The following is a 19,086-nucleotide window of genomic DNA, read 5'->3' on the forward strand; positions in this document are numbered from 1 at the left end:
TAAATAGAAGCTTGTTTAAACTCTAGACCAATAACGGTCATGGACAACACCGACGTGATTGAACCTCTTCCATTAACACCAGGACATTTTCTAATAGGCGAACCATTAGTTGCAGTGCCTGATCCTAATTATGAAAGTTCGAAGATCAATTCACTTAGTAGATGTAGTTACTTTAAAAAATGTATCAAAGCTTTTGGCGACGTTGGAGTAATGAATATTTAACAAATCTCTTACACAGATATAAATGGACTAACAAGTCCCAGAACCAAACATAGGAGATATAGTACTAATTAAGGAGCGGTGACTTACCACACTATTCGATGGTTGTTAGGTCGAATACTAGAAAAACACCCAGGGCAAGATCAAATTACTCGTGTGGATTTACATTACGCACCAAGTCGTCAATCATCAAACGACCTACGTCCAAACTATGTATTTTACCTGCTAATGGTGACTGTTATTACTAAGTTAGAATTATTTGTAATTAGATAATAAGTATTAGTTAAGGTTTTCTGTATTTGTTACCAAATCAATGCTAATTTAGTTGTCATTAAGTTAAGTTTATTTAGGATATTGTCACATTTGTTTATATTCGCTCATTGATAAGTACAAATGTAATGTAATTTTATTTATATTGCCATGGTGGGCGGAGTCCAACATTTGAATTATGAAGACCATTTCGTCACTAAATGGTGTTGGTGGGCTGGCATGTTCAAAGATCAATTAATAAAATAGACAATTTAATCCATCGAAAACTAAAAGATGGCGTTGTAATAAGTAATGACGTACAGTAGTCATAAATTAGGGCAATAGATGGCGCTGTACAATTTCTTTAATTTTGTACATCGCGATGTCAAGATTCTCCGACCCATATGTATAAGGGTTGGGGGAATCTTGCCTCGTCAGTTCGGGAATCCAAAGCAACCATGTAAATCAGAGCGAGTAGTGAAGGAAGAACAGTGCGTATAAGTGCATCAGAGCGAGTAAGGTATAGAGGTAAACAAAGTGCAACTTCTTGGTAATTATAAACTGTAGACTGTAGTGTTACTAGTGCTAATAATAAATGTGGTTTTATGTGAAGAGTGTATTTATTGTGTGAACGGACTCTTAGCACACACACTACACAGAGCACTAAACATAAGGTGCTACGTAAATATTACTTATGTCTTTAATAGTAGAGCAACACTAATGGGTCTCCTGATGGTAAGTAGTTCCAACCCTCACTAACCATCCACAATACTAGAGAACACATCGATCCGTTAGCCGCTGTTTTAATCTAAAAATTGCATTGTTATCTATATTATATTATTATCCTATATTATCTACTTGAATATTAAATACATAGATATTAATTTTTGTTTATATCAAGCCAATTAATCAAAGATATAATGATGTATCATTTTTGTCTAATAGGAATGGCTGAGTTTGCCTTATACGGGCTCATCTCTGCACCTTAGCCGTGGCATTCAGTTTCAATAGCACATGGCGCGTTCCTCGAGATGCGTTTCGGTATGGAGGTGTCACTTACGCTCTGGTATTGTCTGTTGTCATGGTAACAGTCGCCCTACCGGTAGTTTTGCTACACCTTGCTATCGGTCAGCTCAGCCCAACAAAAGATGCAGTTGGAGTATGGAGGGCTGTACCATTCTTTAGAGGTAACTGATCATTCGCAATGAATTTCAAATTGATACACGAATTATAACTTGTTTGCAAGTTATTTCGTGCCATAAAAGTTTAAGTATTTATAGTTAAATAATAACTCTTTATTTTTTCAGGTGTTGGTTACTTGAGAATGCTGGTGTCATTTTTGGGATCCGTGTACACCAGTATTTATGTGGCCCTGACTGTTACATATTTTTTGTACACGTTAAGTAATTCAATCCCTTTCTTGGATTGCATGGAATTGATAACAGAGGAGGCAAGTATGATACACCTAACTAACTGACGATACATATTAATATACATTTTCTAAATCAATTGTTTTAGAATCTTCTGCCATCCACAATATTAAATAGAATAATACAATGCTTTTATGCTACTATCATATGAAATTGGTCGAAGGCGTAACAAAATATAACAAGCATTCGTATTAGCTTTCACTATAAGCCGCCTGCTCGATGTGAACCTCCTCTGGAAGGCCCCAGTTCCGGGAAAAATCTAAATGAAGCTTTTCCCGATTTTGTATATAGTTTTAAAATAATAATTAAGTGACTACTCGTTGGTGTAGTTGTATCACGGCACGCCTGCAGTGCTGAGGTCTCGGGTTCAATCCTCGGATCGGGCAAAGTGATATTGGGTTTTTCTACTTAGTATCATCCGGGTTTCTGAAAACTGTGCCCTGTACTGCGCCCCTTATCACATCTTGGGACGGAACACATACCTACGGCGGAAAGTGGGTATACTAGCTATGCCCCGGATTACCACTTTGGTGTGTGTGTGTGAGTGTGTGTGTGTGTGTGTGTTTACTATATTAGTATGTATTGCGTTTAATTATTATAACGCGTTCTTTCAGGAAGACATTAGAAGAAATTTGAATGCGTCTGAATGTCTGGAGTGAGTACCGTTTCGTATTTTTTTAGACCTTAATTTATAAAATACTAAATAAAATGTATGGTTTGCGCGGGGAGTTCAACGATGGTGCTAGATTTTGGACTATACAAAACATTTACTACTTAAGTCCAGCTTGCATAACAAATTGAACGTCTCACACAAGAATCACGTGTCTACTTTCAAATTAACAAGAATTCGGCGACCTGTTTTTGTTCATGCTCTAACAATACAAATATTTCTAGGAACAGAATAATTACACAAAATAATATAAAGTAAGTTACTAAGTAGTACATAAATAAATGCTTTTTCAGCGCTACTTTTATGTCGCCCATTACCGAGAACCCGGAGTATTATTTAGCTGTAGCGTTGATAATCGTGGTTTTGTGGATTGCGTTTCCTTTCATGTAAGTACTTATATAATAATATCAGCCCTGTTATATGCTGTCCCACTGTTGGGCACGGACCTCCTCTACGACTGGTAGGGGATTGGGCTTTTTGTCCACCTCGCGGGCCTAGCGCGGATTGGCAGACTTCACATACCCCGAAAATTCTTACATAGAACTTCTCTGGTATGCAGGTCTCACGTTATTTTCCTTCACCATTAAGGCAAGCGGTTATTCACAAAGAATACACACATCACTTTTTGAAAAGTCCGAGGCAGGTACGGACCCTTGGGTTTTGAACCTGCGGACTTTCGTCACGACAGTCCGTTCGACTACCAACGAGTCTATCGCCGCTTTTACCTATATACCTAGGACCTATAAATTACATAATGCAGTTTTATTGCGATACGAAAATCGTCCTGAGGTTTTGTGTTCGATTACCAAAGGGTATATATGAGGTGTTTCTGCTTATATTTGCCTGGAGTTTGGTATTGGGCCCAGTAAATGGTAATAAGATAAACCTCCGTTACACAAGATGTAAGATGGCGTGCGGAATGTGGATGTGATAATACCTGTCCGCACTCGTGAATAAGGAAAAAGGAGTAATATGAGGAAAGCAGTTTTTTTTAATTTGTCCTATAACCCCTCAATTATATTTTATAATTATTATTTTTTTCTTCTCAGATTTTACAGTCCAGTAAAATTAATAAAACGAATATATTACGTGTGCGGACCCATACTGTTGTTGCTATGTATCGTATTAGCCTCCGTGCTTGGAGACAGCGCCAACATTTCCTCGATATTGGCCAGCAACGACTGGAGTAACTTCTTGCACCCGGACATCTGGCACGGCGCGGTGGTGCAGGCACTCTTGTCCACGCAGATCGCGGGAGGCTTCCTCATATCCACGGGGATTCCGTGTACGCTAGCACAAACGTTCAATGGTAAGTTGTGTATTAAAACTACCTATCTCTTCGAATATAGATTCTAATTGTACTGGTACGATAAGAACATAACAAAAAGAAAAAAATGTGTATTTAGTTTTATAAAAAATGTTTGACCAGTATTTGTGTTAATAGCCATATGTAGTCACATTGCCAAGTCATCAGATGAGTACTGTGTTTTAAATAAATGTACATTTCCATACCTTTCTTATAATTGAAATTAAATAAAATAAAGTAAACGAAATACGTGTATTGTTCTATTTCATCAATGTGTATAATTAAAAAACATTTTAGGTCAGCATTGGTATTTGTGACAACAAATATTCTGGCAAGCTGGACCAGCTTACTGTTTTGGTTTGGTGTGAGTCCTGCAGGAGATGTCGGGAGAGACACTGGCATGATGGCTGTGCTCGTCGAAACTTACCGCACTGCCGATCGGAATGGCTTGGATATTGTGTGGCCGATGCTCATATTTGCTATGTTGTTTTCTATCCAGGAATTATAACAATGGTAAGATTTAATTATGAATTCTAACGTAGTTTATTTACAATATTTTTTATTAAATTTTGTCGACATTATATTATGACGCTATGTATATGTATTTTTGTCTTATAAATTTATTGTTATTAATGGCCATGTATTTCCATTGGAAGCTTACCTTACTGCTTCCGATATACGACCGATTGCGTCGTGTCGGTGGGGTTAAGTGGCGAGTAGTGTCGTTTGGGGCGTCCATCGCGGGCGCTGGCGTGTCTCTGGCGGCACTGGCTGGCAGAATACCGGCGCTCACGCTCATAGAAGACACCGCGGTTCCATTCCTGACTAGCGTAGCAACCATCGTTGAGATTTTAGCGTTCAATTTCATCTATGGTAGGTACTCTTTATTATACAATATAACTGATAATTAAATAATACGATAAATAGTAACTAACATTGTTACTAATAATCGCACTGCTGATGTAATGCGTTGGATTCCCAACAATTAAAACGTGTTCGAGCGTTCAATAATACAAACGCGAATTGCCTGGGAATGGATTTCGTGGAAGTGTGCTTGCTGTTGATGCTCCTGTCGCCACCCAGTTACACCTAAAAATGCTAAGATATGTCTTGGGAGATACCGGCAGATTCTGATTATGTTAACCTTTTAGTAATGATCACCTTCCGAATTTAGTTTTAATACTCTTTACAAGTATTTTATTATTGTTGGTACTTACATACCATAGTACATACATATTTGATAAAATATTATATTTTATACAGCTATGAGTCGCAAAAAATAAATAAAAACAGAAACAGTTTAAAGTCTCGTAATAGGGACTATACTTAATATATATTGTAAATATTGTGGTTTATTTTAGGGTGGAAAGTGTTAGTAGAAGACGTAGAGTTCTTGACTGGCAGTGAGTTGTGCAAGTCCTGGGTGTGGGGCTGGTGCGCCGCGCCGGGAATCATTGCTCCTATATTCGTTTGGTGGAGTGCGACGATATTTATCGGCGACCCGGCGTGGACCGAGCCTCCTTGGACGGCGAGCTCTCTCGCGGCAACTACTGCGACTGCCGTCGTCATCTTCTTAGTCTTCGCTACAGTATCCATTTGTAGACAAGTACAATACGATTTTATTGGGGTAAGATAATATTTATTAAATTTATTATTATCTTAATATTGCTTTGCGAATATGATATTGATTTTTAAAATTAATTGCTGTTAGAAATTTTTTGACGATATGATCATTGATGCGCGAGTTATGAAGAACACGCTTCGCCACCGGGGAGCTGGGTCGAGCTGGGAATTGGGCATTGGTTTTATTTATAATTATATCAGACCTTGTTACCTCGGCTCTAAGTCATTACTCATACCTGACTAGACATGATGCGTGATTGGTTCACTCGGCTAGGCGAGAGTAATTAAGCATTCCTATGTTGATTCAAGCGATATCCTTTGCGAACGCTGCTATATTTCCTACCGCTTTAATTTTAATAAGACCCTGACCTTCTAAATACACAGCATATGCGCGCGTGGTTTGAATATGTAAACCTGTGTGTTTCCTTTAAACTGTTGCGTAGAGATGTACTTATGAGCATTTGGGCCGTAGCCCAGGACCACGTGCGAGTTACTTTATTTGTTTTGGAAGATTTTGTCCTTCAAGATAGTTTTTGTTTTTAGAACAATTTGATAAACATATTAATACATAGGTAATATATGAATAATACAATTAATAATAGGCATTTCGTTAAAATATTTAATAGAATAATTTGCGTTATATTAGTGTTTGCATATTACATTATTTAATGTGAGGAAGAATGTTATAAAGCAGTAAAGATAATCACTCTTTTAGTAAGGTATAGAGCCTGATTAGTAATGGTTATTGGAAAGGGATCGATGTCTATAAATCCGTTGCTATACAATTACAAAATATAATAAACTTTTATGTTTTAACGGCTGACATAATGTAATAAGTCCAAGATTTTTTATTTGCAGAAACTTACTTCATCATTCAAACCATCCCGCCATTGGGGCCCGCGGGACCCGATCACCCACTATTACTGGTTAGCCAGCCGAGAAGAGGCCGACAGGGGTAATATGCCAAGAAACAGATACTACAGAAGACAGCTTGGACAGTTGTCCACGAGGCCTAGCATCCTGCACGTGCCCAATGTTACTAACACCAAGCAAATTACGGATTTCAAAAGACGATCGAACTCTGACGATTGGTTGTACACGGTGTACAGAAAAAAATACTTAACACATGTGTTACACGAACATGTTAGCGAAAGGAGACGGTCGAAGTCCCTCGACTGGGCCGTCTCGAACGTCTTCAAGAGGAATTCAGATATTATTAGCATCAGTAAGGACACCATAGATCCTAAGGAAACTAATAATAATGTTATTGATAGATATGTAAGTGACAATGTTTTGAAATAAATGTAAGTACATGTTTAAATCGTACATTTTCTAACTTTATATGCAATGCTGTGAAAATATTAAAATAGATATTCAACCACCCATGTTCCGGTATAACAACGACATTGAATAAACCAGGGTAGTTTATCCTTGTTGTCTGGGATAACCAAACAAACTAACCACGAAAACCGATTAGGTGACGTAAATACGGTACTAAACTTGCGGAAGTGGTCGGTCAACAGACACGGCCTACGTGACTTTTGTGGTTGCTTTGACCTTCCTTTAGGAAGATGACTGACGCCTTACATGGGCTGGACCTTTGTTGGTCGAGATAGGGCCATTACAGATTCCCATCACGGCCTAATTGCGTCAGGCTGAAAGGTGGCGGTGCGATGACTCGTCTATTGAGTTTGTTTAATGTCCGCTTGTTTTTTGAGCATTGTTTGTATATGATCATATAAATTATGACAGATTTTATTGTTGTGTGAATTTGATATTTTAGGGTTATTAAGAATGCTACCCGGATTTACCTTTGTGTGGCGTAGTTTTATATTTAACAGCCTTTACCAAACAATCCGTTTATGTTATGTCTTGGTGATTCGGTTGTCGGAATACTTTGTTTTTACCCTGGTGAAGTGGCTACATGGGGAGTTGTACATAGACTTTCAGTAGGTATGTTTACTCCTATAAAATAATGCTTCCAAAAATACGCTGTTACTGTGGGTCGGTAGCGGCTCTGTCGCAGGTCCTAAATATAGTTTTCTACCTTTATCAACTTTTCAGCCTTGTGTAGGATTTGCATTATACAGATGTTGGTTATAATTGTTTATTGCAGGAGGCTGCGTCTCGTCTATTACATAGTAGACTGCATCTCGCGTTGCTAAGGTCAGAGTGGATCCTGTTTGCATATTATGAAAAAATACAACAATTATTTTAAAGAGTGATATACTGGTTAATAATTTTCGTCAGACATTTAACTTTACTAGGAACAGATGTTTGCAGTGAAAACTCTCCACTCAACATCCCAGACTTTTCGAATTATAGAAAGGCATAAATATACAGAAAATAAAATTAACATTTTGCATTGGGTAAGGCAAACTTTCAAATGCATTAATGCTAGTTTATTACAAGATTTATATCAGTTACACTAGCACAGTGTTTTGTGCACTATTTTTCTGAAGTTTCAATACAAGATTCGGTAACGGGTTTGAACAGGCCTAAAGGCAGGATTTCTTGTGGCTGTCGTTTGAAAAAATAATAATAGCATGAAACATAATATATATATATATATATATATATATATATATATATATATATATATATATATATATATATATACATATATATATATATATATATATACATGTATATATAACTATAGCCTACCTACATCGCAATATGCCGCAGTGGTGGTGTATTTACAGCAAATATAATTACTGCCGAAAACTCAATCTTACATTTTGTCGGCACCGGGGCATCATTTGTGACACGTCCTGTGGCAGCAAGAAAGTTGACGCCAGTCTCAAATAAAGGTAATTAATTCTGACCACAGCGATATCTTATATAAGTTACAACACATTTCTCTATTTCTAATTCCGCCGAATATTACTATTGTATGGATTCACCTTTCAGGAAAATAAGTGGTAGGTAATAGGTATATCTTTATAAGCGGCGATAGCCTAGTAAGCGGTGATAGCCTAGTTGGGTGTGGAACGGACTGCCGAGACGAATGTCCGCAGGTTCAAATCCCAAGGGTAAACACCACTGACTTTTCTAAAAAATCATGTGTGTATTCTTTGTGAATTTATCGTTCGCTTTAACGTTGAAGGAAAACATCGTGAGGAAACCTGCACATCTGAGAAGTTCTCTATAGGAATTTCGAATGTGTGTGAAGTCTACCAATCCGCACTAGGCCAGCGTGGTGGACTAAGGCCTAATCCCTCTCAGTAGTAGAGGAGGCCCGTGCTCAGCAGTGGGCAAGTATATAATACAGGGCTGATATTATATTATTATTATTATATCTTTATATATGGCTAATGGTTTAACTACCATTTCTGTTTATGCGTACGTGCAACCAAGGAAAATAGAAGATAAGTGTCTACTTGATTAATATGAGGCTACTTGAAAAATACACTGTGGCGTTTGGTTAAACGTCACTTGTGTCGGAACATACCTAACATTTAATTGAAGGTTTTGCAATAAAACGCCAACTTCCTCAACTTATTCAGCTATTTATTTTATAGTGTATCCATTTCATAGACGCAATTGTGTATTCCGGACGTTTATCATTTTATTTGTTTAGAAATAGACATCATGTTTCGAGAATCATAAAAAAAAAATAAGTTACTTAATAATATTATATTTTCATGGTTCGTTAATATTAACATTGCCTAATATTTTAAGTTAGAAATCAACATCGGTGTTTCAGCTATCACTTCACTTACCTATTAAAAACTTGTTACCTGTATTTTTTTTTCCATCCCCTTACTTTTTTACTAGAAAACATAGATAAACATATCAAGTGTTAACAATGAGTCGATCAAAACAAAATTTATGACAAGTACAAGACAAGTAACATGGAAATATATTTGTAGAAGAATTCCTGTATTTAATAATATTAGATTCATACTTACTTAGTACAGATTATAAGTGTAGTTAATAATTTTTTTTTTCTAGTTAATGGTACACTGATTAACGCAAATACCATCAATCACAAGGCTTTTATGATTTCTTAAATATTGAGAAGTTAAGAACTTAATAAAAGGAAAACAAAAGCTATCAAACTCTACAACTTTCTTGTTACTTTTGTCAGAGAAGAAACACTTGAAACAACTACTTCATGCAAACCACATCCGCCGGTCGTTACCGAGTTGTATAGTAAACTGTAATATTATCGACTTCAACGAAACTTCGGTTCGAATGAGGATATTTGGTTTCTACTTTAAGGGACACCCCAAACTACAAAATTAGTTCTATTGCGGTTTGATAGTTATTGTTTTCGTTTTATTAATTTAGTAGGTACTTAACTTCTCAATATTTAAAAAAATATAAAGGCCTTGTGACAGAAAAAAACAAAGAATAAACATTTATTAACTACACTTATAATCTGTACTAAGTTTTGTGGACTTAATTTCACAAAACATTTACGATCATAACTCTTCGTAACTATTACAACCGTTGAACTTTTGTCACAAATTTAGTTAACCGTTCTAGAATAGATACAGTTAAACCAATGTCTTTAAACATGATTGATCTGTGTAGAGGCGTAATCGAGGTGCGCAGTCGGTGGACAGGTCTCCCGTTTGCGAACTGAGATTGGGATAAAACGCTATTTTATACCTTAGTAATTTTGTTTAAATACTTATTTTAGTTCACATTTTACGACGCTTTAAATGTATAAAACTCATTTGTAAAATTTTTAAAGCGTTTTATGTAACAGTTGCATTTTACGTTTAACGTACAATACATATAATTAAATCCAAAATGTTAGTATGTTCATGTGTCATCTCACTTTTTGTATCGTCGGCAAGTAGTTCAGAATCCACGTATTATAACATAATCGACTTTGGGCCCCTTCACAGACCCGAGTACGGATAGTCTCTTCCGCAAACGGTTGATCAGTTTGTCAATGTTTGGTGAGAGGTGGGGCGGTGTAACGGTGGTGTGCGTCCGCCGTCAGTCGTCACGGATCGACTCTTGCTCGGACGGTGCCCGTAGCTTAACTCATTGTACTTGGCTAGCCATGGATGCCTTTTTTGCTGTAAAATAATATTAATATGGCCTTGATGTGAGCAATTGGAAAGAAGTAAGAGTAGTCGAGGGAAGAAAAGGACGTGTAGTGGTATCGCGGCGGGTTAATTTTTTTATATTCTGTTTCATTGTTGTGTAGGAAACAACAATGCCAAAGTTATCATGAAGAACATTATCCGTTACCACTAATTTTATAAATGTGAAAGTATCTCTTTTATACTCTGTCAGACTCTACTCTGGTACCTAAATGTCTGAATCATTGACATGGTTTTGATTACATTTAGTCGCAGTACCTATGAGTCATAAGGAACGACATAGGTTATTTTTTATCTTACAAAAGTATCGAGTGCGACTCTTATCCCGGGAAAGTATAAGTCATGATTTTAAATAATAAAGTTTACCCAATATTTAAAAACATATACATGCATTTTTAATTAAATAGCGACACAATAATCACAATTTATCGTAATATTCTGTTATTCTAAATAGAAGTGTTTGTTTCTTATATAGTCTTATGATCTCATTTAATCTTTTAGCCTTCATACTTTTGATAATTTTATTAATAACATGCGATTCCTTTTCTGTTCCTAAAGCAAGTCTGATGTTCTGATGAGCAACTAAAAACCGTCTGAGTCTGAAATTGCATTCATTGATGCATGCACATTATACGCTAGCGTATTGTGAGTCATCTTACTGAGATCAATCTGCATCTTACGCGCCTATTTAAAAATCATCATTGATTTGTATTTCCTTTTGAAGTATTGGAAAATCCCGAAGGTCTTCATTGAATTATTCTGACTACTTACTTACCTAAAATACTTTACAAGACTCAAAACACGTAAAGCTGATTCCATCGACTTAGGTAAACATATATCTTTTGTGTGTAGGGTCAATGGTCAAAATTAGAATATATTGGAATGCTTCTAAAAATCCTAATAGGATATTATTGTTTCTAATAATAACATCCTAATAGAATATTATTGTTGATATTATTATATAGAGGCTGCTTATAAAATCACGCAAGCAGAACAGCGTTCAAGAGCTAGTGGTAAGTATACATTGAAGTTTCTTTATGGAAGAAAATTTTTCTTACTACCATTTTTATAGTCACCCGCATAACAGGTAAATAGGTTTAATTTATAGGGTTGACGATGCTTAGTGACAGGTTTGTCGCCGTTAAAAATAAATGTAGAGGGATGTTTCATAGAGGCAGTGTTTTGTAGTACGCACAATACCTATATCAGTTATTGCAAATAACAAGGCTGATGTATGTTTTATTTATATTTTAAGACTTTCCTCTGGGCAAACGGCTTTGAGCATTCGTTCCATACATTTTCGGTGCACGAGTTAAGTAGGGAATATACAAAGATTACGAATAATTTATAAAATAAAATAATTTTAGGTATAATTGAGAATTGAATACTACCACATCTTCATTATTATATTGTATATTTAATAGTTTTGCTTTCAAATTAAAATGAGGTTCTATAGGAGGGGAGGAACGGAAATATTAATTTTGGGTGTATTTTTATCGCCAAATTAATGACACAATATCTACATTATAAAAAAATTAAAATACCAATGTAAGATATTGTCGAAATATAATATAAATTATTTTTTCTACGTTTTATAAATTTCGTGGAGATACCTACTAAAATACCGTTAGGGCGCCGCTCGGGGCAGGCTGCCCGGGGCATGCATCTTAAGTTGGTATGATCATTTTTCATATCAAACAAGACGTGTTAATGTCTAAGTTATTCAAATTTGGGTTAGAGTAATATAATTAAGTAGTCACGCGTCCGCCATTAGCGCCATTGAATTCATTGGACGAGAGCCAAACAGAATGCAACACGAGCGTCGTTGTCTTGCAAATAGCTAAATTAACTTCACTTGACGTAGGTATCGAAACAATCGAATGCGGGTACCTATAACCTTAACGTTTTTCTTCATTTAAGGAATGTAGAAAAAACTACGCTTGTATTTCCAATAGCCACTTGATAAGTCATAAAGTGCGTTGATCATCGCAATGAACTTACTGTTATTATAATTGCATTCTTTAAGGATCCGTGCCTTGTGGAGTTTCTGCTGTTACCTACTTATATTACAAATGTACTGATTTAGTTAATATATCATATTTATTAGTTAAAGTGATAATTTTGTCTCTTACCATCACTTTGTGAATTTCATAAAGATGAAGCATAAAATCTGGTGTCCACTGCGAGTTTATTTTATTGATTCACACCTGAAGTTTTGTTTAAAGAGCTTTTTTCTATAGCTAGAATTAAATTAGTAATACTACAAGAACGCACTTCTATCGGTATCTGCAATCTAACATTACTACCTAGATCCCATTTTCACCGAAATGAATCAGAGCCAAGCAGATTCAAGTTAGGATCTTCTGCCACATCGAAACTGAGAGATGATGGAAATTTAAACATTCAGGAAATACTACTTCTGTGTGTGTCATTTACGTCTACGCCTCATTTAGTTTCAGACGAAATTCACTATGATAATGTAGGAAATATGAATTAATACAAAGGAAATTGCGCCACAAAATAGATTTGCATAATGGCTACGTTTTAAATGTTTCAATAGTATTCCTACGTGTTATCCAAAAATGGTTAGCTTTTCTAACTTGTTCATAGACAGGTTTTAAATTTGTGCGCTATATGAGCGTTTACTTTAAGTTTCACCTTTAAATTTGCCTGTTATTTTATTGCAAAATGTTAGTTTGGTCGGTTATGATGATCGAATTTCTGATACTGTAATTTCTCTATTGCTCTACTCAATTATTATTTCTTTTTCTACCCCAATATCGAGGCTACTAGTATTACATATTACTTACTTGCCAATTATTTTTTCATAATTTAAATGGCACTGTTATACATGGACGCAAACATTGGTATGATCCATAAATGAAAACCGTGTGGCAGAAGTGGGGGTAATTTACCTACTAGAGTGTAATGTAATTCTCATTATCTTATAAAAGAAATAGCAAGGTCTAGAAAACAACAGTTCGTCGGGCGCTATTGATTAGATCTATACATTAATACGCGAAGAAAAACTTAAGCAAACTGCCCGCATGGAAGACTGTGGGACTTGGCATAATTAAAATTCATAATATATATAGACGAGTGCAGAAGAACCTGAATAACTTTCTAATTTTTAAATTAAAGGAATTGCGAACCGAATTTTGATCATTAGGCGACCACTAGTCTGAATAAAAGGACGGAAAACAAGACGCATAAAAAATATCGGGAGATATGACGAAGAAAGTGTTTTGAATACCGATAATAATTATAAGAATGGATAAATACAAGCAATTTATATAATGTCAGCAACAAGGAGATATATAGACCCGAACTTTGACTCTTCGAATTGAACCGCAAACTCTACATTTTATATTTGATGAAACTTTTATTATTGTCTTACAACAAACTCAATACCGAAGAAAGCATTGTTTACTTCAAAATCCTCGCCCTTGTCTCCGATAGCCGTGATGAATCAAAACGATTGATTACCGATCGGTCAACAGCAGATTGCGTTGGTCGCGGGCGCATTCACGCTGTGTGTCGCGTGCGAAGCGGATCGCTTTGCGGTTGCCGGTCGCGCGTGTGCAGTGTCTAGTGATGTCGAGAGACAGCCCTCGGTTGAGCCGGCTCGGCGTGCTCGCGCCGGCCGCGCTGTCCGCGTGTATGGACGCCTCCGTGCTGGCGGTGCCCGCTGCTGGCGCTATCGTCTCTACTGTGCTCAAAGAACTCAGCAAGGCTTTCATGTTGAAGAAGTAAGTACTTTACTAATCTAATTCGTGGTTGGCGGGACGTTCATCCTCACCGACATATTAAAACCCATAAGTACATAATGAATATCATAGTTATGTGATTACAGATAGTTAATAATAATAATAATGAGTACAATTGCAAATTAATCAAGCTTAATTTTTTTTTCTATACGTTGAACTAATGTTCCTTAAACTTAAAGTTTCTGTAGTGCAAAAGCGCCAATTTAGATGGAGTACGTGCAAAGTTCGAGATGATGTTAACATAGTACGTTGCCACTTAAAAAGTATAATATTTTTTTCCTATGTAATAAGACCTTTTTTATTGGCAATGAAAGAAAAAAATAATCATTTAACTGCATTGATATTTACATGCACATCTATTTTAAGTTTAAAGTTTTTTATATAAGTATGGAGTTCACAACCTACCAAAATGTTTACTGTCATGCTCGCTTATTTAAGTAAATTTTATTTCTTTATGTTATGTATTGTTTAAAAAAAAAATTTTAGACACCAAATACATTCATTTTTCAAAACAGAATTGTGACTGGATTTCGAATTTAATATTTTTTGGCAAATTTGCCCTACCCACTTTATAATTCTCAATTTTTTATTTCTACCATGAAGTTATTACACGCTATTCGGCTTTCTTCCATCTGCCAAAACAAATTAAGTACTGACTACTGACCCTGTAACAGTTGCTTGACTGTTGAAATTTCATGTCGCTGTTGAAGGTAGTTTACATTTTTAAGGTGGTATACGTTGAAGGTTCTTCACCCCCAACGTGATCATTCATTTTTATAATCAATGTCTTGGTGAAAATGGGCCGATCGCAAAATATTTTGAAATTAAAACACAAATGCTGATTTCGATGGAAGCGTTCACACTAAATATTATTTACCATCTAAGGTGTATTTTTTGGGTTAAGGGTTGATTTTTTAAACGACACAAAATCGTTTCGTTGCATTTTAATGCAACATGATAAAAATAAAAAAGACACTTCTATGAATAAATTTGTAGATTGTTTTATATTGAGTCGGAATTTATTTTATTTGAAGTACTTATATAGTTAGTTATCTGACGATCGAAAAATTAGCCCCAAGTTAATTAAAAAAGATCTGAGAAAATATATTAAATAGCGTTAATCACTTTTACATTCATTTCTAAATATAACCTACCTAGTTAAAGTAAATTTATAATGAACCTTATTGCCCTATACTATTATGATGGGCACTGCCACATTGAACGACCTAAAGTTATTTGCTTATATGATTTGAAAAAAATGTCAATGTTTATGTATTTAAAGCTCATGTTTATATCACCGAAGCTGTAAACAGTGGTTAGAAAAGTAGTGTCTTATGTGTGAGATAAAATAGTATAAGCCATATTTAGGTTATAAGGTACTATGGGGTTGGCATATCCTAGCTGGATAAAAACCCCGAAATAAATAAAGATAAAAAAAAAGTAGTGTCAATACTAATAATATTAAAATAATAATAATAATAACAGCTCAGCGAAATATTTCAAACCCAAATAATTGTGCTACTAATATGAATGTTAATATGAAATACTTGGAAATGAAGCTATTAAAATATTTATTGTATAATGTAAAAGATTTATTTTCAACAAAATTGTAATATTTCTGCTTCAAATTCCAATTATTCATGTTTTTATTGATTTGCAATAAAGTTTATACTTTTTTGTCATTCCTATCTAATTCAGAAATAAATAATAAAATACTTTCCATTTGATGCAATAATAAATGATTATTAATCTAAACAACTCCTGAGTCATGGCGCATCTCTTAGTCATGCACTTGTTTCCTTTGAAATTCGCACTGGATTCCACAACAGGTTCTGAACGGGAGAGAGCAAAAAATCTGGAATGACACGACGCATTCAACATACTTTAAAATGACTTCATGGACAGATTTAGAAATTCCTTTTACATGTCGGCTTGGGCACGAAATTTGAAGGTAATTTGAGACAAAATATTTTACTTAATGTTGCTTCTTATACAATACTGCAACAATGAAGCTCCTACTCTAGAATTTTACTTTCAAAATATCGCATAATTTATAATGATGTTATGATCTTATCTAGAAACAAAAGCGAATACTTATGCATACGCTTTTTTCTGTTTAAAAAATTCATGATGTATCGACTTTTGTTTTTTATTTATACTTGCAGCTTTTATCCTTAATAAGAGTTGTCAAACTAATGTCTGAGTATTTCTCAAATAAAAATGCGGAAACCTAAATGATATCTTAATAAATGTAGTTCATTGAATAGTTTTAAGCATTTTAATAGGTTTTAATTAGCCCTTATATAGTCATACTAGGATAAAGGTGTAGTAATATTTTGATAGAACTATACCTTTATCCAAGGATGTTTGTAGAGGTTTATCTTGAAGAAACCCACGCCTACATTTATGCTGGTGTTATAATAATTACTGATAAAATAACTTATTATGAACTCGTAATTTAAAAATATTGCTTAATCATCTTAATTATCATCTAACTTAAGTGTTTCTTGATACAATGATTATAACAGACACATAAAATTAGCACGTTATTGAATAAAATAGTCCAGTTGATAACCTCTAAAATTAAATTACAATAAAATCGCGTGGTTTATGTCTACATAACCTGATTAATAGTAATTGATTACGTTTCTGTTTCCTAAAAATAAAAAAGCACGACCCGTTTATAATATACCTACTTGTTATTTTATACATTTATCGTGTGTCTCAATAATACTTATACTTATTTTATTTCTTTACTCGGCATTTTTAAATCATTCGCAATCGGTAACTTCGATAAAATTACAATGACGTTTTAAGCTACGTCACTGCATAAGTTTGCGGTCATGGATTCCTGATATGGAAAAAAGTATGAGGCATACAAAACGTTTTATCAATGATAATGTGGGAAAACCTGCCCATATAAAATTAGCGATTCATATCTAAAAGTTATGATTAAAATTAATATTAATGATAATAATCAAAACAGATTCTGTCCCATGCATTGACTTAAGCATGAAGTAAAAACGTGTCAGCATATGGAAAGAACAAACAAAAGCCTCTAACTCCTGTTTTTGGACTACGGACCAAAATATATTGTTGTGATATCCACGGCAGTCATACGTCTAATGAGACTTTGAAATTAACAGTGCACCCTTTCTTTGGTAACTTTAATGGTAGAACCAGTTGATGCACTTACACTTTGGCTGGCTTACTTTCTATTTTAAAAATAGTAAATTTGTCAAATACAATACGGGCAGTATACTAAATTAAGAGATATCTTTTTATATCCTCCTAATGATATTCCAATATGCTTACTATAATGTGACAAAGAAATACAGGTCCGAGGCTAAGTAAAAAATAAGCATGATGCGTGTTCCTTATTTTGGACCTTACAATACAAAATTGGCAATGACTTTGAAAGATAACTATGGGAAATACTATGACCACTAAACTATGCCAAGTTTATGCGATTCAACTAAGAACCAACTTACTGTTAGCTATTCAAACAGCCATTAGTACATCCTGGAATGGATAAAAACTTTGTTATGCCTGATAATGATTGAGTTTTTTTAGATTCAAAATAAATATTTTTTTGCGCACGAACATACTTACTCAGTGGTTTGGGTGTTGGAATGTTATTACAAAGTATTGAAATATCCTGTGATTATAATATATAAATCCATACATATAACGTATGACAGGCATTAATCCAATAATATTGACTTTAGTAGTAACTTGTTCATATTGTGTTGGGTCATGTGCAATGAAATCGATATTTCTGCTATTGCTAATCACTATTGTTTGCAAATTTACTTTCCGTATATTATCATGCAGCCGATTGCAAGTTTGTTGCATATTTATGAAAAATAACACTTGTTTCTTAAGCTTTCATGTCAGGAGTACATCTTTGTTAATCACTGTAATTATTGGAATTGAAGACTGTGCAAGAATCGACGCAAGACGGCAATTATTGCAGAACATGATATGTTTGTATTAGTATTTCTGTATTTTTCCTATTTCTATATTTAAGTTCATAAATGAATATTATATCCAGTTGTAAATCCTGTCGGAAAATATTAATTTTATATAACTGTCAATTGTTTGAAATAACTGTCAGCGATTGACAGAATGCGTGCTGCAAATTCATAGTTAAGACGGGACAACGTCTGTCGGGTCAACTAGTTTATGTTTAATTACGTAGATGTATACATATGCTATAATTTTTGAGGGATAAATATTTACTATAAACCCACTAACCATGACATTTAACACTGGAAAAGTACGAATATATACAAATTATACAAACTTTGCCCTACTTATTGTATTTTTTCCAATGTCATTCCAAAATTCATCTATTTACCTAAAGTCGTCCGCGCAGAATTGTAAGTACTTCACGCAATATTTCATTGAGGCTATAAAGTCTTTGGTAATATTTAACATTTATTTAGATGCAAACTAACTAGCGAGGAATTGCCTTCGCACAAGTCCAGTAACTGGTAATAGAGTTTAATTAAACTTATGAAGGAAGCATAAACTTGTATAACCAAGTGAAAATTTAATTTATTACAAACATTGTAGTTATATTATGTTTATGTAACTTCACTAATTCTGTACACTTAGAACGAGATTTTACATTGCGATAGGTATTATAAACAGTTCCTTTAAATACAGAGGTGTCTCTAATGCAGCTTCTTGTTTGGCCTTTACTTGCATGTACTCTGAAGGTAAGTGTAGTCCGAATATATATCGTGAATCA

The 19,086-nt window shown here is 34.6% G+C and overlaps 2 protein-coding genes across 3 annotated transcripts in view; both read left to right on the forward strand.

Annotated features, from left to right (window-relative positions):
• The first annotated feature begins 1,549 nt into the window (after positions 1-1,549).
• Positions 1,550-6,818, forward strand: LOC119190890 (sodium- and chloride-dependent creatine transporter 1-like). Its single transcript, XM_037444156.1, has 9 exons — positions 1,550-1,655; positions 1,776-1,918; positions 2,513-2,553; positions 2,862-2,954; positions 3,618-3,877; positions 4,374-4,387; positions 4,531-4,747; positions 5,236-5,501; positions 6,356-6,818. Exons 1-9 carry the CDS (start codon positions 1,550-1,552, stop codon positions 6,797-6,799), a joined length of 1,584 nt encoding a protein of 527 aa, XP_037300053.1. The 3' UTR covers positions 6,800-6,818.
• Positions 6,819-14,055: 7,237 nt separating this feature from the next.
• The window catches only part of LOC115447264 (tyrosine-protein phosphatase corkscrew), a 37,006-nt gene continuing 31,975 nt past the window's right edge, over positions 14,056-19,086 (forward strand). The window contains exon 1 of one of the 2 annotated variants that reach the window (XM_030174262.2): positions 14,056-14,312. In XM_030174262.2, the coding sequence (XP_030030122.2) occupies positions 14,158-14,312 (155 nt within the window). In that variant the 5' untranslated portion in view covers positions 14,056-14,157. The remainder of the gene's footprint in view (positions 14,313-19,086) is intronic. The other variant, XM_030174263.2, reaches the window with a different exon arrangement.

Source organism: Manduca sexta, chromosome 27 (genome assembly GCF_014839805.1).
Source record: "Manduca sexta isolate Smith_Timp_Sample1 chromosome 27, JHU_Msex_v1.0, whole genome shotgun sequence".
Lineage (NCBI taxonomy): Eukaryota > Metazoa > Arthropoda > Insecta > Lepidoptera > Sphingidae > Manduca > Manduca sexta.

Excerpts from the sequence above, each read along its gene's own strand:
- LOC119190890 (XM_037444156.1), top strand. The coding sequence starts at position 1,550 with ATGGTAACAGTCGCCCTACCGGTAGTTTTGCTACACCTTGCTATCGGT. Across the intron at positions 4,748-5,235 it reads AGCGTTCAATTTCATCTATG|GGTGGAAAGTGTTAGTAGAA; the intron begins GTAGGTACTCTT and ends GGTTTATTTTAG. Across the intron at positions 5,502-6,355 it reads TACAATACGATTTTATTGGG|AAACTTACTTCATCATTCAA; the intron begins GTAAGATAATAT and ends TTTTATTTGCAG.